Below are 27,987 nucleotides of genomic sequence, written 5' to 3'. Positions count from 1 at the left end.
GTTTGCCTGTGAGCCCAGCTACTCATGAGGCTGAGGCAGGAGAATTTCTTAAACCTGGGAGGCAGAGGTTGCAGTGAGCTGAGATTGTGCCATTGCACTCCATGCTGGGCAACAAGAGTGAAACTGTCTCAAAATAAATAAAATAAAAAATAAAGTTGGAGGAGTGTATGTCTCAGCCTGAAGGACAGCCAACAAATACTAGTGAAACATTGGCCATATCCAGGCACCATCCCAGTTGCTGGCGTTGGTGCAGTCACGAAGGCAGTCATGGCCTTATCTGTATAGAGTTTACAATTTGGTAGGAAACTCAGCTATAAACAAGCAATCAAGGTCATTGAATGCTGCTGGATAAGTACGGGATGCTGTGGAAACACAGAAGCAGGTCTCACCTGGTCTGGGTGATTGAGCTGAGCCAGTGACATGTAGTAAACCTGCAGGAGAAGCAGGGGTATGCCAAGTAAGAGGAGGCAGAGGGGCCGGGTATGGTGGCTCACGCCTGTAATCCCAGCACTTTGGGAGGCTGAGGCAGGCGGATCATGAGGTCAGGAGATCGAGACCATCCTGGCTAACATGGTGAAACCCTGTCTCTACTAAAAATACAAAAAAATTAGCCGGGTGTAGTGGCAGGTGCCTGTAGTCCCACCTGCTTGGGAGGCTGAGGCAGGAGAATGGCGTGAAGCTGGGAGGCAGAGCTTGCAGTGAGCGAAGATCGTGTCACTGCATTCCAGCCTGGATGACTGAGCGAGACTCTATCTAAAAAAAAGAGAGGAGGCAGAGGGAAGATATTACACAGAAGGAACAGCGAGTGTGAACGTCTGGAGGCAAGAAATTATGACTTCTAAGTCTAGCATTGCTGGAGAATGCTGGAGAATGATGATGCAAGAGTCATTGTGGGACCAGATGAGGCTGTGGAGGTAGGCAGGGGTCAGATAATGAAACATCATTTGCATCCTTGAAAGGAATTTTGCCTGTATGTTAAGAATAATGAGAGTCCATAAGGACTCTGAGGAGGAGAATGATGATCAGATTTTTATCTTAGAATGCCACAGTGTGTGGCTGGGCACGGTGGCTCACACCTGTGATGCCAGCACTTTGGGAGGCTGAGGCGGGCGGATCACGATGTCAGGAGATAAAGACCACGGTGAAACCCCCTCTCTACTAAAAATACAAAAAATTAGCTGGGCGCGGTGGCGGGCGCCTGTAGTCCCAGCTACTTGGGAGGCTGAGGCAGGAGAATGGCGTGAACCCAGGAGGTGGAGCTTGCAGTGAGCTGAGATTGCGCCGCTGCACTCCAGCCTGGGTGACAGAGCGAGACTCCATCTCAAAAAGAAAAAAAGAATGCCACAGTGTGAATGGATTGAAGGCTAGTGAGCATAGCAGCAGGGAGATGAAGTAAGAGACTATTCCAATAGTCCAGACAAGAAAAGACGTCAGCCTGATCCAGATTGTGGCAATTGGGATAAGCAGTGGGTGAATTAGAAATAGAATGAAGTACAGAATCTATATGAATTGCTAGGATTAGATGTTGATCTTGAGAGAAATAAATGAATGAAAGAAAACTCCCAGGTTTCTGACTTGAGCCTGGATTCCTTTTACTGAGGTAAGAGAGACTGGAGGAGCAGATTGGGAGAGTGGCAGGGTGAGATAACGAGTTTCATCTGGGATCTGTGAAGCTGAGGATGGTCATGATCCATGGGGAGATAATCAGGAAGCAACTGGTAATACAGTACTAATGATGATAGGTTTACCCATGAAGTTCAGATGGTAATCAGTGTCACGGGGACAGGTGAACTCTTTCAGGGCTTGATCTGTAGAATTAGAACAGAATTTAGGAAAAATTCCCAGAAAACACCAATATGTAAGATACTGTTAGAGAAGAAACCATTTACAGTTGTTAAGAAGGAATGGCCAGTATGTGTCAGGAAACCAGTGTGATTGCACGGAAGCTAATAGATAAGAGTGTTTTAGAAAGAAAGGAAGAGTCAATCTTGCTACATGTTATGAAAATTGAGACGGATCAGTGTGAAAAGTAGCGTGGATTTTGTGATGTGGCACATTTCTGATTATAGAAATAATTATAGAAATCTCTGAATATAGAGATTGTTGTTAGGGAAAATAATGGTGAAATCAATGATTGAAGAACACCTATTGACCATGTATCATAGGAATATATTTATTTTTATTCACAGTTTTAAGGGACCCTATTATATTCTCTTAAAGATACTGGAGACAGATCATGTTGAGACAAAATCAAACCAGCATCTCAGAGTTCCTGCTCCTGGGCCTGCCCATCCAGCCAGAGCAGCAAAACCTGTGCTATGCCCTGTTCTTGGCCATGTATGTTACCACCCTCCTGGGGAACCTCCTCATCATTGTCCTCATTCGACTGGACTCCCATCTCCACACGCCTATGTATTTGTTTCTCAGCAACTTGTCCTTCTCTGACCTCTGCTTTTCCTCGGTCACAATGCCCAAATTGCTGCAGAACATGCAGAACCAAGACCCATCCATCCCCTATGCAGACTGCCTGACCCAAATGTACTTCTTCTTGTATTTTTCGGATCTAGAGAGCTTCCTCCTGGTGGCCATGGCCTATGACCGCTATGTGGCCATCTGCTTCCCCCTGCACTACACCGCCATCATGAGCCCCATGCTCTGTCTCTCCCTGGTGGCGCTGTCCTGGGTGCTGACCACCTTCCATGCCATGTTACACACTTTACTCATGGCCAGGTTGTGTTTTTGTGCAGACAATGTGATCCCCCACTTTTTCTGTGATATGTCTGCTCTGCTGAAGCTGTCCTGCTCTGACACTCGAGCTAATGAATTGGTGATATTTATCATGGGAGGGCTCATTCTTGTCATCCCATTCCTACTCATCCTTGGGTCCTATGCACGAATTGTCTCCTCCATCCTCAAGGTCCCTTCTAAGGGTATCTGCAAGGCCTTCTCTACTTGTGGCTCCCACCTCTCTGTGGTGTCCCTGTTCTATGGGACCGTTATTGGTCTCTACTTATGCCCATCGGCTAATAATTCTACTCTAAAGGAGACTGTCATGGCTGTAATGTACACTGTGGTGACCCCCATGCTGAACCCCTTCATCTACAGCCTGAGGAACAGAGACATGAAGGGAGCCCTGGAAAGGGTCATTTGTAAAAGGAAAAATCCCTTCCTTCTATGACGGTAATACTTGGGAGTCATACATAATTTTATCCAATAGATACATGGACATTAATATTTCAATATTATTTCCAATGTCTTTTTTCTGCACATGGAACTTTTTGTTTAAATGTAGTATTACATAATTTCCGAGTAAGTAAAACAGATGTGGGGGGATATGTAGTTGAAGTAAGGTGTTCTCAGTAACCTGCTAGGAAGATTTTCCTTTTTGTTAATCCCAGGTGAAGAAAATCTTTAAAGATTTAAAATATTTAAATTAAAATTTCTGTCTTCATTGTTAAACCGCCAGTTTATCACGTGCACTTAAAAAAACCCTGTAGGTTTGCTTTAAATGATATTCTGTCCTCTCATGTCAATAATAAGACCCAAACATCTCAGTCCCCTTCTTTGCTAAACAAAATTACAAATTTTGAATAAAATTTTTAAACTCATTTTCCTAAGTGTTCACATCAGCCTATCTCCTAACCTTGTTTTCTTCTTAATTTTTATGTCTGCATGTCTTTTTACCTGACCCAAACCTAAAATGAACTTTCTATTTGCTTAGATACCATAGTTTAGTTTATCTATATCTGAGAACTAAGTCATACCTAAGGCCCTAAAAGGACTTCTCAAGCATGGGGAAGGGAACCAAAGTCTGCTTAAGAACCTCACTCATTTGTTCACTCATTCATTTATATTAGTTATTTTAAAATTATTTTAAAAATTGACACATAATAATTGTACATATTTATTGTGTACAGTGTGATATTTTGATACATGTATACAATGTACAATGATCAAATCAGGAAAATTAGCATTTCTATCACCTCAAAATTTATCATTTCTTAGTATTGAGAACATTCAAAATTATCTCTTCTAGTTATTTGAAAAATGCAATAAATTGTCTACCAGAGTCATCCTACAGTGCTATAGAACACTAGAACTTATTCCTCCTATCCTATAATTTTTTATCTATTAACTAACCTCTATAACCCCACTTCTTCCCCTTCTCAGCCTCTAGCGGCCAATATTCTACTCTATACTTCTATACTGCCAACTTTTTAAGCTTCCACACATGAATGAGAATATGTGGTATTTATTTTTCTGTGCCTGACTTATTTAACAAAATATCCTTCAGGCTCATCCATGTTGCCATGAATGACAAGATTTTATACTTTTTAATGACTGACTAGTATTCCATCGTGTATATGTACACCATATTTTCATTATTTATCTGTTGATTGGCCACTTAGGTTGATTCCATATCTTGGCTAACATAAATAGTGCTAGGAGTGAAGATGTCTCTTGGACATACCTATTTTCTTTCTTTTGCATACAAGTAATGGGATTGCTAGATCATTTGGTAGTTCTATTTCTAGCTTTTATGAGAACTTCCACACCATGTTCCATAATGGATGTACTAATTTACATTCCCACCAACAACAGTATATAAGAATTACCCTTCTCCACATCTTTGCCAGCATTTATTTTTAGTTTTCTTGATAATACTCACATTAATTGGGGTGAGATGAGGTCTCATTTTGGTTTTGATTTGAATTTCCCTGATAATTAGTGATGTTGGGCATTTTTTCATACACTTATTGTCCATTTGTATGTCTTTTTTTGAGAAATGTTTATTCAGATCCTTTGCCCATTTTTTACTTAGATTATTATTATTTGCTGTTGAGTTGAATTCCTTGTATATTTTGGATATTAAAACCTTACCAAATGAATAGCTTGCAAAGATTTTCTCCCATTCTGCAGGTTTTCTGTTCATTCTGTTGATGGTTTTCTTGCTGTGCAGAAGCTTTTTAGTTTGATGTAATCCAATTTGTCTATTTTTTCGTTTGTTGGCTGTGCTTTTGAGGTATTATCCATAAAATCTTTGCCCAGAGTAAGTTGCTGAAACATTTTCCCTGTGTTGTCTTCTAGTAGTTGCATAGTGTTGGGTCTTACATTTAAGTCTTTAATCAATTTTGAGTTAATATTTGTATATGGTGAGAGATAGGGGCCTAGTTTTATTCTTCTGCATGTAGATATTCAGTTTTCACAGCACAATTTATTGAAGAGACTGACTTTCCCAGTGTATGTTCTTGGTGTTTTTGTTGAAAATTGGTTGGCTGTAAATACATGGATTTATTTCTAGATTCTCTATTGTGTTCCATTGGTCTATCTGTCTGTTATTATACCTGTACCATGCTGTTTTGGTTACTATAGTTGTGTAGTGTAATTTGAAGTCAGGAAGTGTGATACAGTGAGTTTTTTTCTTTTTGCTCAGGATTGGTTTGGCTATTTGGGGTGTTTTGTGGTTCCATATAAATTTCAGGATTTTTTTTTCTATTTCATGAAAGAATATCATTTCTATTTGATAGGAATTACATGGAATTGGTAGATCACTTTGGGTAGTATGGTCATTTTAACAATATTATTTCTTCCAATCTGTGAACATGGAATGTTTTTCCTTTTTTTTTATCCTCTTCATTTTGTTTCATATAATTTTCCTTGTAGAGATTGATTAGATTTTTTTCCTAGGTAGTGGAATTGCTTTCTTGATTTATTTTAAGCTACTTTGTTTTTGGTGTATAGGAATGCTACTGATTTTTGTATGTTGATTTTGTATTCTGCAACTTTACTGAATTCGCTTAATTTAATTTAAATCTAAGACATTTTGGTGGGATTCTTAGGTTTTTCTATAGATAGGATTATGTCATCTGCAAAGGACAATTTGACTTCCTTCTTTTTGGTTTAGATGCTGTCTATTTTTTCTCTTGTCTCATTGCTCTTGATAGGATTTCCAGTAGCATATTTAATAAGATTGGCAAGAGTACACATCCTTGTCTTATTCCAGTTCTTAGAGAAAAAGCTTTCAGCTTTTCTCCATTAAACATGATGTTAGCTGTGGGTTTGCTATATTTGGTCTTTTTTTTTCTTATTTATTTATTTATTTATTTGTTTATTTATTTATTTATTATACTTTAGGTTTTAGGGTACATGTGCGCAATGTGCAGGTTACTTACATATGTATACATGTGCCATGCTGGTGCGCTGCACCTGCTAACTTGTCATCTAGCATTAGGTATATCTCCCAGTGCTATCCCTCCCCCCTCCCCCCACCCCACAACAGTCCCCAGAGTGTGATGTTCCCTTTCCTGTGTCCATGTGTTCCCATTGTTCAATTCCCACCTATGAGTGAGAATATGTGGTGTTTGATTTTTTGTTCTTGTGATGGTTTACTGAGAATGATGATTTCCAATTTCATCCATGTCCCTACAAAGGACATGAACTCATCACTTTTTATGGCTGCATAGTATTCCATGCTGTATATGTGCCACATTTTCTTAATCCAGTCTATCATTGTTGGACATTTGGGTTGGTTCCAAGTCTTTGCTATTGTGAATAATGCCGCAATAAACATACATGTGCATGTGTCTTTATAGCAGCATGATTTATAGTCCTTTGGGTATATACCCAGTAAAGGGATGGCTGGGTCAAATGGAATTTCTAGTTCTAAATCCCTGAGGAATCGCCACACTGACTTCCACAACGGTTGAACTAGTTTACAGTCCCACCAACAGTGTAAAAGTGTTCCTATTTCTCCACATCCTCTCCAGCACCTGTTGTTTCCTGACTTTTGAATGATTGCCATTCTAACTGGTGTGAGATGGTATCTCATTGTGGTTTTGATTTGCATTTCTCTGATGGCCAGTGATGGTGAGCGTTTTTTCATGTGTCTTTTGGCTGTATAAATGTCTTCTTTTGAGAAGTGTCTGTTCATGTCCTTCGCCCACTTTTTGATGGGGTTGTTTGTTTTTTTCTTGTAAATTTGTTTGAGTTCATTGTAGATTCTGGATATTAGCCCTTTGTCAGATGAGTAGGTTGCGAAAATTTTCTCCCATTTTGTAGGTTGCCTGTTCACTCTGATGGTAGTTTCTTTTGCTGTGCAGAAGCTCTTCAGTTTAATTAGATCCCATTTGTCAATTTTGGCTTTTGTTGCCATTGCTTTTGGTGTTTTAGACATGAAGTCCTTGCCCATGCCTATGTCCTGAATGGTAATGCCTAGGTTTTCTTCTAGGGTTTTTATGGTTTTAGGTCTAACGTTTAAGTCTTTAATCCATCTTGAATTGATTTTTGTATAAGGTGTAAGGAAGGGATCCAGTTTCAGCTTTCTACATATGGCTAGCCAGTTTTCCCAGCACCATTTATTAAATAGGGAATCCTTTCCCCATTGCTTGTTTTTCTCAGGTTTGTCAAAGATCAGATAGTTGTAGATATGTGGCATTATTTCTGAGGGCTCTATTCTGTTCCATTGATCTATATCTCTGTTTTGGTACCAGTACCATGCTGTTTTGGTTACTGTAGCCTTGTAGTATAGTTTGAAGTCAGGTAGTGTGATGCCTCCAGCTTTGTTCTTTTGGCTTAGGATTGACTTGGCGATGCGGGCTCTTTTTTGGTTCCATATGAACTTTAAAGTAGTTTTTTCCAATTCTGTGAAGAAAGTCATTAGTAGCTTGATGGGGATGTCATTGAATCTGTAAATTACCTTGGGCAGTATGGCCATTTTCACAATATTGATTCTTCCTACCCATGAGCATGGAATGTTCTTCCATTTGTTTGTATCCTCTTTTATTTCATTGAGCAGTGGTTTGTAGTTCTCCTTGAAGAGGTCCTTCACATCCCTTGTAAGTTGGATTCCTAGATATTTTATTCTCTTTGAAGCAATTGTGAATGGGAGTTCACTCATGATTTGGCTGTTTGTCTGTTGTTGGTGTATAAGAATGCTTGTGATTTTTGTACATTGATTTTGTATCCTGAGACTTTGCTGAAGTTTCTTATCAGCTTAAGGAGATTTTGAGCTGAGACAATGGGGTTTTCTAGATATACAATCATGTCGTCTGCAAACAGGGACAATTTGACTTCCTCTTTTCCTAATTGGATACCCATTATTTCCTTCTCCTGCCTAATTGCCCTGGCCAGAACTTCCAACATTATGTTGAATAGGAGTGGTGAGAGAGGGCATCCCTGTCTTGTACCAGTTTTCAAAGGGAATGCTTCCAGTTTTTGCCCATTCAGTATGATATTGGCTGTGGGTTTGTCATAGATAGCTCTTATTATTTTGAGATATGTCCCATCAATACCTAATTTATTGAGAGTTTTTAGCATGAAGGGTTGTTGAATTTTGTCAAGGTCTTTTCTGCATCTATTGAGATAATCATGTGGTTTTTGTCTTTGGTTCTGTTTATATGCTGGATTACATTTATTGATTTGCATATGTTGAACCAGCCTTGCATCCCAGGGATGAAGCCCACTTGATCATGGTGGATAAGCTTTTTGATGTGCTGCTGGATTTGGTTTGCCAGTATTTTATTGAGGATTTTTGCATCAATGTTCATCAAGGGTATTGGTCTAAAATTCTCTGTTTTGGTTGTGTCTCTGCCTGGCTTTGGTATCAGGATGATGCTGGCCTCATAAAATGAGTTAGGGAGGATTCCCTCTTTTTCTATTGATTGGAATAGTTTCAGAAGGAATGGTACCAGTTCCTCCTTGTACCTCTGGTAGAATTCGGCTGTGAATCCATGTGGTCCTGGACTCTTTTTGGTTGGTAAGCTATTGATTATTGCCACAATTTCAGCTCCTGTTACTGGTCTATTCAGAGATTCAACTTCTTCCTGGTTGAGTCTTGGGAGAGTGTATGTGTCAAGGAATTTATCCATTTCTTCTAGGTTTTCTAGTTTATTTGTGTAGAGGTGTTTGTAGTATTCTCTGATGGTAGTTTGTATTTCTGTGGGATTGGTGGTGATATCCCCTTTATCATTTTTTATTGCATCTATTTGATTCTTCTCTCTTTTTTTCTTTATTAGTCTTGCTAGCGGTCTATCAATTTTGTTGATCCTTTCAAAAAACCAGTGCCTGGATTCATTAATTTTTTGAAGGGTTTTTTGTATCTCTATTTCCTTCAGTTCTGCTCTGATTTTGGTTATTTCTTGCCTTCTGCTAGCTCTTGAATGTGTTTGCTCTTGCTTTTCTATTTCTTTTAATTGTGATGTTAGGGTGTCATTTTTGGACCTTTCCTGCTTTCTCTTGTGGGCATTTAGTGCTATAAATTTCCCTCTACACACTGCTTTGAATGCATCCCAGAGATTCTGGTATGTTGTGTGTTGGTTCTTGTTGGTTTCAAAGAACATCTTTATTTCTGCCTTCATTTGGTTATGTACCCAGTAGTCATTCAGGAGCAGGTTGTTCAGTTTCCATGTAGTTGAGTGGTTTTGAGTGAGATTCTTAATCCTGAGTTCTAGCTTGATTGCACTGTGATCTGAGAGATAGTTTGTTATAATTTCTGTTCTTTTACATTTGCTGAGGAGAGCTTTACTTCCAAGTATGTGGTCAATTTTGGAATAGGTGTGGTGTGGTGCTGAAAAAAATGTATATTCTGTTAATTTGGGGTGGAGAGTTCTGTAGATGTCTATTAGGTCCGCTTGGTGCAGAGCTGAGTTCAATTCCTAAGTATCCTTGTTGACATTCTGTCTCGTTGATCTGTCTAATGTTGACAGTGGGGTGTTAAAGCCTCCCATTATTAATGTGTGGGAGTCTAAGTCTCTTTGTAGGTCACTCAGGACTTGCTTTATGAATCTGGGTGCTCCTGTATTGGGTGCATATATATTTAGGATAGTTAGCTCTTCTTGTTGAATTGATCCCTTTACCATTATGTAATGGCCTTCTTTGTCTCTTTTGATCTTTGTTGGTTTAAAGTCTGTTTTACCAGAGACTAGGATTGCAACCCCTGCCTTTTTTTGTTTTCCATTTGCTTGGTAGATCTTCCTCCATCCTTTTATTTTGAGCCCATGTGTGTTTCTGCACGTGAGATGGGTTTCCTGAATACAGCACACTGATGGGTCTTGACTCTTTATCCAATTTGCCAGTCTGTGTCTTTTAATTGGAGCATTTAGTCCATTTACATTTAAAGTTAATATTGTTATGTGTGAATCTGATCCTGTCATTATGATGTTAGCTGGTTATTTTGCTCGTTAGCTGATGCAGTCTCTTCCTAGTCTCGATGGTCTTTACATGTTGGCGTGATTTTGCAGCAGCTGGTACCGGTTGTTCCTTTCCATGTTTAGCACTTCCTTCAGGGGCTCTTTTAGGGCAGGCCTGGTGGTGACAAAATCTCTCAGCATTTGTTTGTCTGTAAAGTATTTTATTTCTCCTTCACTTATGAAGCTTAGTTTGGCTGGATATGAAATTCTGGGTTGAAAATTATTTTCTTTAAGAACGTTGAATATCGGCCCCCACTCTCTACTGGCTTGTAGAGTTTCTGCCGAGAGATCTGCTGTTAGTCTGATGGGCTTCCCTTTGAAGGTAACCAGACCTTTCTCTCTGGCTGCCCTTAACATTTTTTCCTTCATTTCAACTTTGGTGAATCTGACAATTATGTGTCTTGGAGTTGCTCTTCTCGAGGAGTATCTTTGTGGCATTCTCTGTATTACCTGAATCTGAATGTTGGCCTGCCTTGCTAGATTGGGGAAGTTCTCCTGGATAATATCCTAAAGAGTGTTTTCCAACTTGGTTCCATTCTCCCCATCACTTTCAGGTACACCAATCAGACGTAGATTTGGTCTTTTCACATAGTCCCATATTTCTTGGAGGCTTTGCTCGTTTCTTTTTATTCTTTTTTCTCTAAACTTCCCTTCTCGCTTCATTTCACTCATTTCATCTTCCATCACTGATACCCTTTCTTCCAGTTGATCACATCGGCTCCTGAGGCTTCTGCATTCTTCACGTAGTTCTCGAGCCTTGGTTTTCAGCTCCATCAGCTCCTTTAAGCACTTCTCTGTATTGGTTATTCTAGTTATACATTATTCTAAATTTTTTTCAAAGTTTTCAACTTCTTTGCCTTTGGTTTGAATATCCTCCCGTAGCTCGGAGTAATTTGATCATCTGAAGCCTTCTTCTCTCAGCTTGTCAAAGTCATTCTCCGTCCAGCTTTGTTCCATTGCTGGTGAGGAACTGTGTTCCTTTGGAGGAGGAGAGGCGCTCTGCTTTTTAGAGTTTCCAGTTTTTCTGCTCTGTTTTTTCCCCATCTTTGTGGTTTTATCTACTTTTGGTCTTTGATGATGGTGATGTACAGATGGGTTTTTGGTGTGGATGTCCTTTCTGTTTGTTAGTTTTCCTTCTAACAGACAGGACCCTCAGCTGCAGGTCTGTTGGATTACCCGGCCATGTGAGGTGTCAGTCTGCCCCTGCTGGGGGGTGCCTCCCAGTTAGGCTGCTCGGGGGTCAGGGGTCAGGGACCCACTTAAAGAGGCAGTCTGCCCATTCTCAGATCTCCAGCTGCGTGTTGGGAGAACCACTGCTCTCTTCAAAGCTGTCAGACAGGGACATTTAAGTCTGCAGAGGTTACTGCTGTCTTTTTGTTTGTCTGTACCCTGCCCCCAGAGGTGAAGCCTACAGAGGCAGGCAGGCCTCCTTGAGCTGTGGTGGGCTCCACCCAGTTCGAGCTTCCCGGCTGGTTTGTTTACCTAAGCAAGCCTGGGCAATGGCGGGCCCCCCTCCCCTAGCCTCGCTGCCGCCTTGCAGTTTGATCTCAGACTGCTGTGCTAGCAATCATCCAGACTCCATGGGCGTAGGACCCTCTGAGCCATGTGCGGGATATAATCTCCTGGTGCACCGTTTTTTAAGCCCTTTGGAAAAGCACAGTATTCGGGTGGGAGTGGCCCGATTTTCCAGGTGCCGTCTGTCACCCCTTTCTTTGACTAGGAAAGGGAACTCCCTGACCCCTTGCGCTTCCCCAGTGAGGCAATGCCTCGCCCTTCTTCAGCTCGCGCACGATGCGCGCACCCACTGACCTGCGCCCACTGTCTGGCACTCCCTAGTGAGATGAACCCGGTACCTCAGATGGAAATGCAGAAATCACCCGTCTTCTGCGTCGCTCACACTGGGAGCTGTAGACCGGAGCTGTTCCTATTCGGCCATCTTGGCTCCTCCCTGTTTCGTATTTGGTCTTTATTGTGTTTAGGTACATTTCTTCTATACCTAATTTATTGAGAACTTTTTTCATAAAGTGATGTTGAATTTTATCAAATGCTTTTCTGTGTCTATTGAGATGATCATATGGGTTTTGTCCTTCATTCTGTTAATGTGATGTATCTCATATGTTGATTTCCATATGTTGAGCCGTCTTTGCATTCTTGAGATAAATCCACTTGAATCCACTTGAACATAGTGCATAATCTTTTTGATGTGCTGTTGGATTTTGTTTGCTAGTATTTTGTGAAGAATTTTTGCATCTATGTTCATCAGGGATATTGGCCTGTAGTTTTCTGTTTTTGTTTTCTCGTCTTGTTTTAGTATCAGGGTAATGCTATCCTTCTAGAATGTGTTTGGAAGAGTTTCCTCCTCTTCTGTTTTTTGAAACAGCTTGAAAAGAAATGGTATTAAGGTTTTTTTTTCTCTAAAGTTTTGAACAATTGAGCAGTGAAACCATTTGATCCTGGACTTTTTTGTTGTTGTTGTTGTTGGCAGATATTTACTTACAGATTCAATCTTATTACTCATTATTGGTCTGTTCAGGTTTGTTTTTACTTCTTGGTTCAATCTTTATGGGCTGTTTGTCTTCAGGAATTTATCTGTTTCCTCTAGGTTTTCTAATTTGTTGGTGTATGGTTGTTCATAATATTTTCTAATGATCCTTTGTATTTCTGTGGTGTCACTTATAATGTCTCCTTTTTCATTTCTGATTTTATTTATTGGGTTTTCTCTCTTCTTAATTAGTTTAGCTAATGGCTTGCCAATTTTGTTAAACTTTTCAGAAAAATCAACTTTTCATTTTATTAATATTTCACATTTTTAGTCTCAATTTTATTTCTTTCTGCTTTGATCTTTATTATTATTTCTTTCCTTCTACTACTTTTGGATTTGATTTGTTCTCACTTTTCTAGTTCCTTGAGGTATATTGCTAAGTTGTTTATTTGAAATATTTCTTTTTTTATGTAGGAGTTTGTTACCATAAATTTTCCTCTTAATACTGCTTTTGCTGTATTCTATAGGTTTTGGAATGTTGTTTTTCTATTTTTATTTTATTTTAAGTTACAGGGCAAATGTGCAGGATGTACAGGTTTGTTACATAGGTAAATGTGTGCCATGGTGATTTGCTGCACCTATCAACCCATCACCTAGGTATTAAGCCCAGCATGCATTAGCTATTTTTCCTAATGCTCTCCCTCCTACTGCCCCCGCCACCCCAACAGGCCCCAGTATGTTGTATCCCTCTCTGTATCTATGTGTTCACATTGTTCAGCTCTCACTTATAAGTGAGAACATATGGTGTTTTGTTTTCTATTCCTGCATTAGTTTGCTGAGGATAATGGCTTCCGGCCTCATCCATGTCCCTGCAAAGGACATGATCACCAGTGGCTCACGCCTGTAATTCCAGCTTTGGGAGGCCAAGGTGGGCACATCACCTGAGGTCAGGAGTTCGAGACCAGCCTGGCCAACATGGTGAAACCCCATCTCTACAAAACTACAAAAATTAGCCAGGCATGATGGCGGGTTCCTGTAATCCCAGCTACTGTGGAGGCTGAGGCGGGAGAATAACTTGAACCCAGGAGGTGGAGGTTGCAGTGAGCTGAGATCGTGCCATTGCACTCCAGCCTGGATGACAGAGTGAGACACTGTCTCAAAAAAAAAAAAATTAAGTAAAGATCTCATTCCTTTTTATGGCTGCATAGTATTCCGTGGTGTATATGTACCATATTTTTTTAATCCAGTGTATTATTGATGGGCATTTGGGTTGATTCCATGTCTTTGCTATTGTGAATAGCGTTGCAGTGGACATGTATGTGCATGTACCTTTATAACAGAATGATTTATATTATTTTGGGTGTATACCCAGTAGTGAGATTGCTGGGGCAAATGGTATTTCTGGTTCTAGGTCTTTGAGGAATTGCTACACTGTCTTCTACAATGATTGACCTAATTTACATTCCCACCAACAGTGTAAAAGTGTTCCTATTTCTCCGCAGCTTCACCAGCATCATTGTTTCTTGACTTTTTAATAATCGCTATTGTGACTGGCATGAGATGGTATCTTATTGTGGTTTTGATTTGCGTTTCTCTAATGATCAGTGATGTTGAGTTTTTTCGTATGTTTGCTGGCTGCATGTATGGAGATTGAGGAGAATAACCCTGCACTGCCCAAGGCAACAGCAACGGCCTTCTCTGAGGCAGTTGCCATGCAATGTTTATTCTCCTCAGGACCCACCCCCAACACCCCTGTTTTCTTCTAGACCTATAACTAGACTAAAGTCCTGGCAGGCCCCTAGATGTGAGGTTCAGAGTGTGACCCATGAAGAAGTGTGCTACACTCCAAAAGAACTGCTTGAGTTTTCTAATTTAAATGAGCAGAAATCTAAAGAATAGGCATGGGAATGGATATTAAGGGTGTGGGATAATGGTGGAAGGAACATAAAGTTGTATCCGGCTGAATTTATTGCTTTGGGCCCCCTAGGCAGGGATTCTGCATTTAATGTTGCTGCTTGGGGAGTTAAAAAAGGTTCTACTAGCTTATTTGCTTGGTTAGCTGAAATATGGATTAAAAGATGGCCCACTGTGAGCGAGCTGGAAATGCCTGATCTCCTTTGGTTTAATGTAGAGGAAGGAATCCAAAGGCTTAGGGAGATAGGGATGCTGGAGTGGATTAGTCATTTTAGACCTACTCATCCCAGCTGGGAGGGTCCAGAAGATATACCCTTGATGAGTACTTTGTGAAATAGATTTGTGAGGGTAGCACCTGCATCCTTGAAGAGCTCTGTGATTGCTCCTCTCTATATGTCAGATCTTACAGTGGGAACTGCAGTCACTCAACTATAAAATTTAAATGCAGTGGGAATAATTGTATCCTGAGGTGGCAGGGGCCAAGTGGCAGCACTCAACCATCAAAGACAAGGTAGCTGTAGCCACCATAATGGACAGCAGAGGCAAAACAGCAATCAGAATAGTCTGACTCGTGTAGAGCTCTGGCATTGGCTAATTAATCATGGTGTTCCTAGAAGTGAAATTGACAGGAAGCCTACTGCATTCTTACTTGATTTATATAAGCAAAAAACTTCCAGGCCAGTGGACAAAATACTAATTTGATATATAAAAACAGAGAATCATGGCCCCTCAATCAGTTTCCAGACTTGAACCAGTTTACAGACCTAGAACCTTTTGAATGAAGGGGAGGTGGGATCCCCTTGAGGAAGGACCCCACTACACTACTGACAATTTATGCTGTTAATCTTTCTCCCATTCTTCCCCAAGGAGACCTCTAGCCTTTTACCAGGGTAACTGTGCATTGGGGAAAGGGGAATAATCAGATCTTTCAGGGACTACTAGACACTGGTTCTGAGCTGACATTGGTTCCAGGGGATCCAAAACATCATTGTGGTCCTCCAGTTAAAGTAGGGGTTTATGGAGGTCAGGTAATTAATGGAGTTTTAGCTCAGGTCCAACTTTCAGTGGGTCCCTGTACTCATCCTGTGGTCGTTTCCCCAGTGCCAGAATGCATAATTGGCATAGACATACGTAGCAGTGTCAGGACCCTCACATTGGCTCCTTGACTGGTAGGGTGAGGGCTATTATGGTGGGAAAGGCCAAATGGAAGCCATTAGAGCTGCCTCTACCTAGAAAAATAGTAAATAGAAAACAATATCGCATCCCTGAAGGGACTGCAGAGATTAGTGCAACTATCAGGGATTTGAAGATGCAATGAGATACTCTCACTCCAGTCAGAATGGCTATCATTAAAAAGTCAAAAAATAACAGATGCTGGTGATGTTGTGGAGTAAAAGGAATGCTTATACACTGTTGATGGGAGCATAAATTGGTTCCACCATTGTGGAAGACAGTGTGGCAATTCCTTAAAGACCTAAAAACGGAAATATCACTCAACTCGGCAGTTCCATTACAGGGTATATACTCAATGTAATATAAATAGTTCTATCATAAAGACACATGCACGCTTATGTTCATCGCAACACTATTCACAAAAGCAAAGACATGGTATCACCCTAAATGCTCATCAATGGTAAAATGGATAAAGAAAACATGTTACATATACACCATGAAATACTATGCAGCCATAAAAAAGAATGAGATCATGTCCTTTGCAGGAACATGGTAGGTATATATAACCTATATTACCTATATATGACAAACCTGCACATGTACCCCTGAACTTAAAAGTTAAAAAAAGAATGCCCTGTAAGGTAAAGGAAATACCAAATATTGAACATGTTGATTATCATTTGTTAATCAGCTCTGATCAGCAATTATTGAGATATTTGGTTGATACAAAATTTTATCCCTCAATTTGTTGGTAAAATGGGGATGATAGCTCAAAGAGTGACTTTAAGGATTAAGTGAATTCTCTTATGTAATGTGGATAGAGCATTTACTAACATCTAGTAAGTACTCAATACATGGCACCTACTTACATAAATAAATAAAAGTAAAATTAATGAAAAAAGAAATTAAAAATTCAAATTAAAATACTGCAATTTCTCAACGTTCAGGTTATAAAAATCGAGAAAAATTTTTTTAATAACAACCATTGATGGGAGGGGTGTGGGTAAACAAACACTATCATAACAGCAAATCCATACATTGGTCCAAAAGTTTTAGAAATTAAGATGTGTATGTGTATGTGCATGTGTATCTTAAAATTTATATTTGTTATTTATATTTTATAATCGGATAAAGTTATTCATAGGAATTAGTCCCGGGAAAATAATTACATAAATTTATAAAAATGCCCCTATAAGGATATTCATCACAATATTATTTGTTATTGCAAAACAATTAGGAAAAACCCAAGTTATATCAGTGGAGTTTTGATTAAATAAATTATAGTTTATATGTTTAATGATATACTGTGTCATCATTAAAAGGGACAAAGCAGAATTGTAGTCTTTGTCATGTAAAAGATTATATTGTGTAACATGTAGGAAAAACATAAAGCAGATCACAGCACAGTATGTTTCTACAGATGTGAAATAGGCATATCATATATATAGGAAATCTTTGGGGGATTAAACACCAAGTTCTTTTTTTTTTCTTTTTTTGAGATGGCATTTCACTCTTGTTGCCCAGGCTAGAGTGTAGGCTGGAGTGCAGTGGCGCCATCTCAGCTCACTGCAACTTCCGCCTCCCGGGTTCAAGCGATTCTCCTGCCTCAGCCTCCCAGCTAGCTGGGATTACAGGTGCCTGCCACCACGCCTGGCTAATTTTTGTATTTTTAGTAGAGATAGGGTTTCACCATGTTGGCCAGCATGGTCTCGAACTCCTGACCTCAGGTGATCTACCTGCCTTGGTCTCCTAAAGCACTGGGATGACAGGCGTGAGCCACCATGCCTGGTCACCAAATTCTTAAGAGGAGTTAACTCTGATGAGGTTTTTGGTGAGGTGAAGGAATAATTGGATATTTATTTCCCACTTGAAAGAATAATATTTTCTGAATGTTTCCACTATCAGGTATAATATTTCTGAAACATTTAAAAATAGGTATATTTACATTCGAGAGCACAAAGAGAGAAACTCCCAAGGAAATACATCCTTCTCACTTGTTCAGGAAACCCTCGGTGTTGGAGGACAGGTGGAACACAGGAAAGGAGGTGGCAATGCTACGCAGGAGGCAGTGCCAAGGCCTGGGATCTTTGGGGGTCATAGACAAGTGTTAGATGCTCACGGCGTAGATGGAGTGATGGAAATGGTGGTGGTAATGCTCTCAAAATGTTTTGTGATGTGTTCAGACCCAGGGAAAAGCTCATTCAGACTATTATGATCAGAGGTCATTAAATGTGAGGAACCGTGGATAGAAAATCTTGTCCCAGTCCCTTACGGTACAGGTGGACACAAGCCCAACCATGGTTAGGAACTTTCTAAGATCACAGAGCAGTGGATGAGTAGGAATGATGTGATTACAGCCTGTGTCCCTGATTTTCATTCACAAGAACTTTGCCCTTAAGGGAAGCTCAAGTTCTTTAATGTTAAAGTGTCTGGACAACCAAGAGCATCAGGTAAGAGACACACTTCTCTCTTCCCATTCTCTCATTGCATCATTTCCTTCATTACTTCCATCCTTCCTTCTCACCACTTTTGCTCATCATCCTGTCCCATCCCTCTCGATATGCTCATTTCATCTTCATTGCTCCACTCCAATCCTTTCCTACCTCCCACTCTCATATCTTTTCTTCACATCCTTATCTCAGCCCATCCTTCTAGTTAACCCCAAGAGGAAATCACAGAGAAGCCAAGGTTCAGGTGCACCCACGGACAGTTTTAGGGATGACACAGCAGAGGGACAGTAGGGTTGCTAGGACGCGGGAAACAGTCTTCCTGGAGGGGCTGGAGAGAATCAGGAATTAATGGGCTGAAACCTGGATAGACGTTAAGATGAGGAAATGCTCTGGGTTGCAGCGGTATTGATGTATTAATAAAATAAAGTTAGAAAGAGGTATCACTCCCAGGGACTGCATTTATGGATGTGTATTTTCAGGCTAGAAGGTTTGGGATAGAAAAGTAAGACTTTGGAGAAGAATGTTGTATTGGGTATTCTACAATGAAATTCTGAGGACCTGGTTGGAACATAAATGCTTCCTCTTTCAAAAAGTATCATATGTGTCAGGAAGATGACTTATCAAATAAGACAGAAAGATACGGCAGGGGATGGAAATAGAACATTCCCTTTTTGATCTTAAGGTATATCATCTACGTATTAACACAGTTTTTATTTAGTAGCTCTTTCCTTCTCTAGACCCCACCTGTTGCCTGATCATCCTATGGGATTCTCGTGTGGTATTAAAGAGAGGGAACTGATTTTATGGGAGGTGAAAGGTGAACAGTAGAATGAAATGATTCCTGGCACTGGGCCCATGGTTCAAAATACCTTTCTACACTCTGATCTGATGGGAGTCTCACATCCCTCTGGAAGGAAACTTTGCAGTGATATTCTCGGTTACCTAGGCTGGGATGAAGTGGCCCTTTCCTGTAGGACATTGCTGCCCAGGCATAAAGTGCTGCCAAGATTTCAACTCTACTGAGAAAGTGGGCACAGCCCAAAGCAAGGTAGCAACTTGCCCACGAGGCTTGGTTGGCAGAAGCTAACTTCATGTCTTCCTGTCTTACTAGCTTTTTTCTATAGCGTGTATCACCATGTGGTATACTATATATGATGCTTATTTATTTATTTAGCCTACCTTTATAGCATGTGATTTGCTTGAGTGCAGAGACTTTTGTCCATTTTGCTCACCAATGCCCTAGAAGATGGTCTGGATCATAGAAGTAATTTAATAAATATTTGTCTAATGAATAAATGAATGAATTATATAGGGTTTCCTTGTAGGCCAAACACATAACACCACTCCTCAGGCATCAGGAGATAGAAATAATGGTTATAAACAAGGTTTGTTGGTTACTATCTTCTCGGGAAATTTTCCTCAGTCCAGAAAAGGCAGGAAAGGAGGTCATCTCTCAGGTCAGTGATCGCTTCCCCACAAGTAGCTGACACAGAGCGCCCTGAACATCAGTATTTCTGAGGCTGTAGATAAGTGGGTTCAGCATGGGGCTGATCACAGTCATGAAAACTCCAACCCCCTTATCCTTGTCTGAAGATTCCACTGAACCCAGCCTCATGTAGCTGAAGACACCTGTCCCATAGAAGATGCCCACCACAGTGAGGTGGGAGCCACATGTGGAGAAGGCCTTCTTTCTGCCCTCAGCAGAGCGGATTTGCAGCACAGCAGCTACCACGTGGGCATAGGACACGCTGATGAGGACCAAGGGCGCCACAGCCATGAAGGCTGCTGCTACAAAGAGCAGCAGCTCATTGAGTTGGGCGCTGGAGCAGGAGAGCTGGAAGAGCTGTGGCAGATCACAGTAGAAGTGATTGATCACACTGGGGCCACAGAAGTTGAGGGTAGTTAAGGCAATAGTGTGGGTCAGTGCATTGGTGAAGGCACAAGTCCAGGACACAGCCACCAACATCCTCTGGACTGTCTGACTCATGCGGGTGCTGTAGGTGAGGGGCCGGCAGATGGCCAGGAATCGGTCATAGGCCATGGCGGTCAGCAGGAAGCAGTCCATCCCAGCCAGAAGGTGGAAGAAGAAGAGCTGGGAGAGGCAGGCATCATAGGAAATTGTGCACTTGTGGGACAAGAGACGACCCAACATTGCAGGAGCAGTGACAGTGATACATCCGACATCCAGCACTGATAGGTTCCCCAGGAAGAAGTACATGGGGGTGTGGAGTTTGGGCTCCACCAAGACAGCTGCCAGGATGCTGAGGTTGCCCCCAATTGTGACCAGATAGGCAAAGAGGAGAAGCACAAAGACCACAGACTGCATCTCTTCTGTTTGCACTAGGCCCAGTAGAATGAACTCAGCAACAGCGGTCCTATTGGTCCCAGCTTCTGGCTCCATGAGTTCCTATAAGGACATGTCCCAGCAGGGGAGGTATCAGTTCACTCAGTTCACATTAACATTTTAAACCATTTATGTTCAAAGCCCCATGGTGAGTCCCCAGGCCGTCCCTCACTCCTCCAACACCTCAATGCCTTTACCTTGCTCTTGGTTGAGATGCCAATGCCACCACCACCTTGTCCCTCTCATCCTCTGCTAGCTGAAAAGGTCAGAATACTTGGGAAAATAAGCTAAGATAAAAGATCTAATTTATAACGTGAGGATTATAGTTAATAAAGTGTATTGTATTCAAGATTTTTGCTAAATGAGTAGATTACAGTTGCTCTTGCCAGAGGGGGGGAAATGGGTAATTGTGTGAGATGATGGATATGTTAATTTGTTTCACTATACTAATCATTTTACTCTCTACATATATCTCATAACTTCATGTGGTGAACCTTAAATATACGCAATAAAATTTGTTAAAAAAAAGGCAAAAGACTTCCTTTTTGAATATAGTGAGATTAAGATAGAATTTTCCCTGGGCGCAGTGGCTCACGCCTGTAATCCCAGCACTTTGGGAGGCCAAGGCGGGCGGATCACGAGGTCAGGAGGTTGAGACCATCCTGGCTAACACAGTGAAACCCCGTCTCTACTAAAAATACAAAAAAAATTAGCCAGGTGTGGTGGTGGGCGCCTGTAGTCCCAGCTACTCGGGAGGCTGAGGCAGGAGAATGATGTGAACCCAGGAGGTGGAGCTTGCAATGAGCTGAGAATTCGCCACTGCACTCCAGCCTGGGCGACAGAGTGAGACTCCGTCTCAAAAAAAAAAAAAAGATAGAATTTTCTCATTTTTCTCTGAGGGATCAACCCAAACTAATAAGAAGATTACATTTTAATAATGTATTTTTAATTGATGAATAATAATTGTGTATATTTATGGGGTACAGTGTGATATTGATTTGTATATGCTTTGTAAAATGATTAAATCAAGGTAATTAACATAGCCATCCCTTCACCAACTCATTTTTGTGGTGAGAATGTTAAAATATATCCTTTTATACAAACTGGATGACATTGTGCTAAGTGAAATAAACTAGACACAGAAAGGTAAATACTTTACAATTTCACTTACATGTGGAATCTAAAAAGTCAATGTCATAGAATCAGAGACCAATAAGCAGACTTCAAAATAGAAAAATTCATGAGATTTTCAGAGAAACTAGAAAATATTGAAACTGTTGCCTTGGTTTCAAGGCTTCTGGAAATAGTGAAGATCAAATGAAGGTATGGCAAGAATCAGAGAGAAGATACTCATGATTATGAATGTCAGAAAGACCAGCCAAGCAGATTTCTTCAAAGAGAGGGACCACACTATGAAGTGTCAATTCAACACTCCTTGTTCAATGAATTGCTAGTGTTATTATTGTTACTTAAATCCTTACACTGTACTTTGACTAACAACTTAATTTAAAATTATTTTTTCTGTGTACATTGTCAGCTATTCCCCTCTAAAACCAAAGTTGCAATCATGCCCTGTGGGTTGGTTGCTGCCAGGTGCAGTTAGGGTTCTACATTGCACAGATACTGGTCTTCTACTTGTCCTTCATTCAGGCATGGTAGATTGACCAATGACTCTAAGGCTATGTCTTCAAATGAAGAAGGCATGTACTTGGAAAGCCATATTGAATTATGTCAAACTCTGGATCAAAAAAATATCAGTGTCTTTATTGACCAGAGACAAGTAGGGCTAGAGCTTCCTTAAGAGCAATGTCATACCCTTGTATCTGAAATCAGAAGATGGGAAGGGGTTGGAGTCTGATAACTCTAACTGAAAGGGAAGCATGATGATTGCCTGAACTGGGGCAGTGAAATTCAGGGCCAGGAGCGGTTAAGAAAATCAGATCTCAGAAATCAGAGTGCTGTAGTATGGTTGATGTGACTGCTTTGGGGGATGGTCACCAAAATATTCTTTAAAATCCCTTGTTTATAAAAGTGGAAATGGTTGGTGGCATGGTCTTCTTTGGTCTCAGTTTGGATCTGAGAAGCAGAGGAGGCAAGACTCAATGAGAAGCCACCCAGGCAAGCTGATTGTGTAGTGTTTAGGTGAGACTGTAAAAGCAAGAAAACTGCCTTGTCAGCAGTTCCTCAGCTGTGCGTCAGCACTGACATTAGAGAAGTCAAGGCAAAAGGTACTCAAAAACAACTGTGAATCAAGACATGCACCTGTCCCCAACAAAAACCTCTCATGGAAAACTGGCTCACAAACCTTTCAATTCATTTAGACTTCAAAAGGGAACCAGCACAAGGTCTAGTTAAAGATACTCAAGAACAAAATAGGGAGGGGAGAGGAGAGAAACCAGGACAAACAAATGCTAGATTACAAACACTCAGAAGAAAAATGGTGGCATAGAGCTACTGAATAACTGAAAAACAAAAAACAAGTGTGAACTTAAAACATGTAATAAACCATTCACCTCTATGTGACAAGAACACAAGACAGAGATACAAGACCTCAGGGAAGAGTTTCAAGATACCAGATGGAGATGAAATGTGAGATAACAGAACTCAGGCAAAAAATGAGCATGGAGGAACAAACATTTAGACAAAATAAAACTTTCCAGAAATAACTGAAGACTGGCTTCTAGAGACTGAAAAGTCACAACATGTACCAAGAGACAGAAACAGGTCCCATTCTGAGATAGTCCTAGTAAGGTCATTGTAATTAAAAAATAATGAATCCTTTGGGTACATTGGCAGAAATCAAGTCACTTACAATGGAACGAGAAGACACTTATCTCAAATTTCTCTACAGAAGTATTCAAGACTAGAAGAAAATAGAAAGCTTCCTATAAAATCTTCATAGAAGGAAAGTGTAACCGAAGAATTTTCTGTTGAGACAAACTGTAACTCAAATATACAAGCAACAACCTAAAGTTTTTGGACACTCAAAAACTCAAGAATAGTTGTTCTATGAGCCCAATAGAATAAACTTCTAGAGGATAAACTTCAGCCAACAAAGAGAAGAGGAAGGAAAAAGAAAACAAAATAACTAGTAATAAGCACTGAATTTTTTTTACTGTAAGACATATATGGGGATTGTGGTTTCAGAATAAAATATAAATGTATGAACAATGACTGTAGAAATCTAATAAAGTTAAGAGGAGAAGAAAGAACATGTAGAGATGGTGTGGGTATGCTGACTTCCTTAGTTGTCTTACAACTGTAAGTCAAAAGATATGTTCATGTTAATCAGCAAAAATATTGAAATGAAAAGGCTTAACCCACTCATGAATTTAGAATAAGAAAACAAAAGAAATTTAAGAAAATCTAAAGGAATTCCATAGTAATAAATTAGAAAATAGACAAACAAAAGGATGAATACAAATTGAGAACAGGTTGTTTGTGGTAAAATGAAATTGACAAACCTTAACTAAGTGATCTAATCATGAGTAAAAGCAAAAAAGTATAAGCATGCAGAATAATAATTGACAAGGAGAAAATAAACATAGCCCAATAGAAAACTGAAAAATTCTAGTAGAGAATAGAATGGTGGTGATTGGAGGCTGGGAAGGGTGAGGGGAAGGAGTGATAAAGATAAATTGGTTAATGGGTACAAAAATACAGTTAAGTAAAAGGAACAAGTTCTAGAATTTGATAGCAGAGTATAGAGACTATAGTTAACAATAATTTATTGTATATTTCAAAATAGCTAGAAGAATTGGAATGTTCCCAACACAAAGACAAATGTTTGAGGTGATGGATATCCAAATTACCCTGATTTGATCCTTACACATTGTTTTATATATATATATACACACATCACAGTGTACTCATTAAATATGTACAACTATTATATTTCAATAAAAATTATAAAATTCTATTTTTCTGAACTCCAAGTTATAAAAGTTTTCCATGAAGTTATGATTTATTAAAATAATTCTAGAACAGTTAGAAAATCTAAACAGACTACTATAGAAAAAGTAGAGAAAGAGCCAGCTTCCAATTGCTACTAATGAAAAGGAACATCTCCGTAAAATGCCACAGGGAAGTTTTTAATGACAATCAAACTATTCAAGAATATAAAAGAAGAAAGCTTCCATTTTTTTTTTGCGAAGTGTGCATAACTAGCTCAAAAGAAAAGAAAAAATTTTATGTTAAAGTAAAGAAAATATAAAATCATAAAAGATTAACAAATTTATTTCAGTAATTTTACCAAAACAATTAACCATAAGTATTTGGGATTTAGTCAGGAATGCCAGGTTAGTTCAAAATTAGGAAATGTATTAATATGTTTTATGATATTAACAGATGTAAAGGGAGATTATGTGATCCTTTCCATAAATGCTAAAAAGGCATTTGATTATATTAAATATTCATTTTGATTTTTGAAATCTTAAAATAGGAATAGTTAGCTATTTACCTAACATGTTAAAATAAAACTAAGTAGGCCGGGTGCGGTGGCTCACGTCTGTAATCTCAGCACTTTGGGAGGCTGAGGCAGGTGGATCACTTGAGGTCAGGAGTTTGACAACAGCCTGGCCAGCATGGTGAAACCCCATCTCTATCAAAAATACACAAATTAGCCAGGTATGATGGTGCGCACCTGTAATCCCAGCTACTTGGTATGAAGCTGAAACATGAGAATCGCTTGAACCTAGGAGGTGGAGGTTATAGTGAGCCAGGATCGTGCCCCTCCACTCCAGCCTGGGTCTCAAATAATAATGATAATAATAATAATAATAATAATAATAATTTAAAAATAAGTAAATAAAAAATAAAACGAACTAAACTCCAAAGACAGCATCATGTTTAATAGAAAAACATTAAAAGCATTCTCAGTCAAGTCACTAATGAGACAAGTAAGTTCATTATCAATTATTATTTAACATTGTTCTGGAAGCTTTAGCCAATGCAAGAAATTAAAAGACCATATATTAGAAAGCAATAAAAAAGTTGTTGGGTTTGTTTTTTTTTTTTGAGTTGGAGTTTCACTTTTGTCACCCAGGCTGGAGTGCAGTGGCACGATCTTGGCTCACTGCAACCTCCACCTCCCAGGTTCAAGCGATTCTCCTGCCTCATCCTCTCGAGTAGCTGGGACTACAGGCACCTGCCACCATGTCTGGCTAATTTTTGTATTTTTAGTAGAGACAGGGTTTCACCATGTTGACCAGGCTGGTCTAGAACTCCTGACCTCATGTGATCCGCCGGCCTTGGCCTCCCAAAGTGCTGGGATTACAGGTGTGAGCCACCGAGCCCAGCTGGAAAACTTTTTTTTTTTTTTTTTTTTAAGGAGAAAAGGCATTCAACATTTATTGATGTGCACGCACTGGGAGAGACTCTCTTTGGAATTTCCTTATCTGACCAGGAAAACTCTTAAAAATATGAAAGTATAGGAAAATTTCAAGATAAAAAGTAAATATAAAAATAATATACAATAATATGTTGTTTTCTTATATATACCGTAATAAACTAGAAAAAATATTTTAAAAAGTTCACATTAACAAAAATGACTTTAAAATCAAGCAAATTCTTGTAGTAAGATATTCAATAAGTAAAAGGAAAGACAAAACTGTATACTTAAAATTTGATCTCACTGTTATGACATACACATATAATAAACAGAAGGAAACTGAGCTATTGCAGTGGTTTTCAAACAGTGGTAATAATATAATGGGTTTTAGTGTTTTTCATTGGAGATTTTAAATGTTAACATATTACCTATATTATTTTTATAATGATTATTAATATACTTTTTATGAATGATCGAATTATTCCCACCCTCTCAGTAGCTACGACTTGTAAATTTCAAAGTCCCTTGCCTTGCGCGCTGCGGTAGTTGCTATCCACAGAAGAGCCTTGGGTGGGTTCTGGGAGGAGACAGCAGCTCTCCCAGGCTATTTTACTTCCTGTCAACCAAATTCCATTTCTGGTGATGAGCTGTCTCCTGGCTTACCAGTAAATGCCTTTTCTCTGACATCCTTAGGTGATTTGGGTCTTTTCTCCAGTTACCGAGAATGTGTCCAGTAGTCTCTGATCGCATTGCTGCCCCAATTGTCAAAGACAATCACATGGGTTTTGTGGCTCTTAAAATCCTGAGGTCGTTTCGGAGAATTCACACTACCTTCCTGCGTTGTGTTTTTCTTTCTTTGTAAAGACAATAGGAAATCCGCCTGGCGTTCATTCCTCTCTGATGCTCTATGAAAGTGTACTGCAGTGAGTCTCAACCTCGGCTGCAGCTTTAAAAAAATCCTGGCCGGGCGCGGTGGCTCACGCCTGTCATCCCGGCACTTTGGGAGGCCGAGGCGGGCGGATCACGAGGTCAGGAGATCGAGACCATCCTGGCTAACATGGTAAAACCCCGTCTCTACTAAAAATACAAAAAATGAGCTGGGCATCGTGGCGGTTGCCTGTAGTCCCAGCTACTCGGGAGGCTGAGGCAGGAGAATGGCGTGAACCTGGGAGGCGGAGCTTGCAGTGAGCTGAGATCGGGCCACTGCACTCCAGCCTGGCGGACAGAGCGAGACTCCGTCTCAAAAACAAAACAAACAAACAAAATCCTTATGCCCAGACTATACCTCCAGGCCAATTAAATCGGAATCTCTGAAGGTAAGACCCAGGCATCTGGATTTTTTTAAAGCACCCACCTGATCACTGCTGTTTCAGAATGTACCTGGACAGATACTTCCAACTATTAGCTCTTTCTTGTCACTCCCTCAAATTAAGACACAGTCCTCGCTTATTTTATAATTACTGATAATCCTGAAGGGAGAAGAGTCAATATTTTAAAAGTTGACACCAAGAAAAGTTATGAAAATTTAAGATATCTTGCAAAGGTTTGGTGGTCAGTATTTCCAACCACATTTCCTGACTTTCTGTTACATTAGATGCTCAGTCCAAGATTACTGGAATCACCTGGGAAGCTTTAGGAAGCAAATACTGATGCCAAGCCCTTTCACTAAGAACTGTATTTTAATTGGTTTAGTTGTTGGCACCTGGGTATGGGTGCGTCATTAAAGCTTCCCAGCTGTTTCCAATGTCCAGCCAGGACAGAGAACTCGGACAGATTTGCAGCCTGGGAGGCACGATGATGGCTTCTTGTTTCCCACTTCATTGCTTTTCTCCTTACAGAACATAAAGGCCGCCAGCCCCTCCAGGTCACGTAGCCACTTCCACAAAGACTCCTCCACCGAGGTTTACGTTAAGGCAGTGACTATAGACTGACCCGCAGTTTCATGTGGATAACGTGCATCTCATTGGAGTCTCTATAGCAAGGGGATGTTTCCAGTGTGAGGCTGTCTCGATGACCAACCTTCCAAATGAGGTCTCCACTGTGTGTGCTCAGGCCACGGGGAAGCTGCAGAGGGGATGCCACATGGATGAGAATGTGGATGCGGTGAT

General features: G+C 40.1%; 2 protein-coding genes across 2 annotated transcripts; one reads left to right on the top strand and one right to left on the bottom strand.

Moving 5' to 3' along the window:
• Nucleotides 1-2,236: 2,236 nt before the first annotated feature.
• LOC100440162 (olfactory receptor 1E2) lies at nucleotides 2,237-3,178 on the top strand. Its single transcript, XM_009251130.3, has one exon. The coding sequence runs from the start codon at nucleotides 2,237-2,239 to the stop codon at nucleotides 3,176-3,178; it is 942 nt and encodes a 313-aa protein (XP_009249405.3).
• A 13,956-nt stretch (nucleotides 3,179-17,134) lies between these two features.
• LOC100436861 (olfactory receptor 3A2) lies at nucleotides 17,135-20,768 on the bottom strand. Its single transcript, XM_054537436.1, has 2 exons — nucleotides 20,748-20,768; nucleotides 17,135-20,613 (listed from the first exon to the last, which is right to left on the bottom strand). Exon 2 carries the CDS (start codon nucleotides 20,605-20,607, stop codon nucleotides 19,660-19,662), a length of 948 nt encoding a protein of 315 aa, XP_054393411.1. The 5' UTR covers nucleotides 20,608-20,613; nucleotides 20,748-20,768; the 3' UTR covers nucleotides 17,135-19,659.
• Nucleotides 20,769-27,987: the final 7,219 nt, after the last annotated feature.

The sequence above is a fragment of the Pongo abelii genome, chromosome 19 (genome assembly GCF_028885655.2).
Source record: "Pongo abelii isolate AG06213 chromosome 19, NHGRI_mPonAbe1-v2.0_pri, whole genome shotgun sequence".
Taxonomy (NCBI): Eukaryota; Metazoa; Chordata; class Mammalia; order Primates; family Hominidae; genus Pongo; species Pongo abelii.
This window is presented reverse-complemented; position numbering and strand designations above follow the sequence as displayed.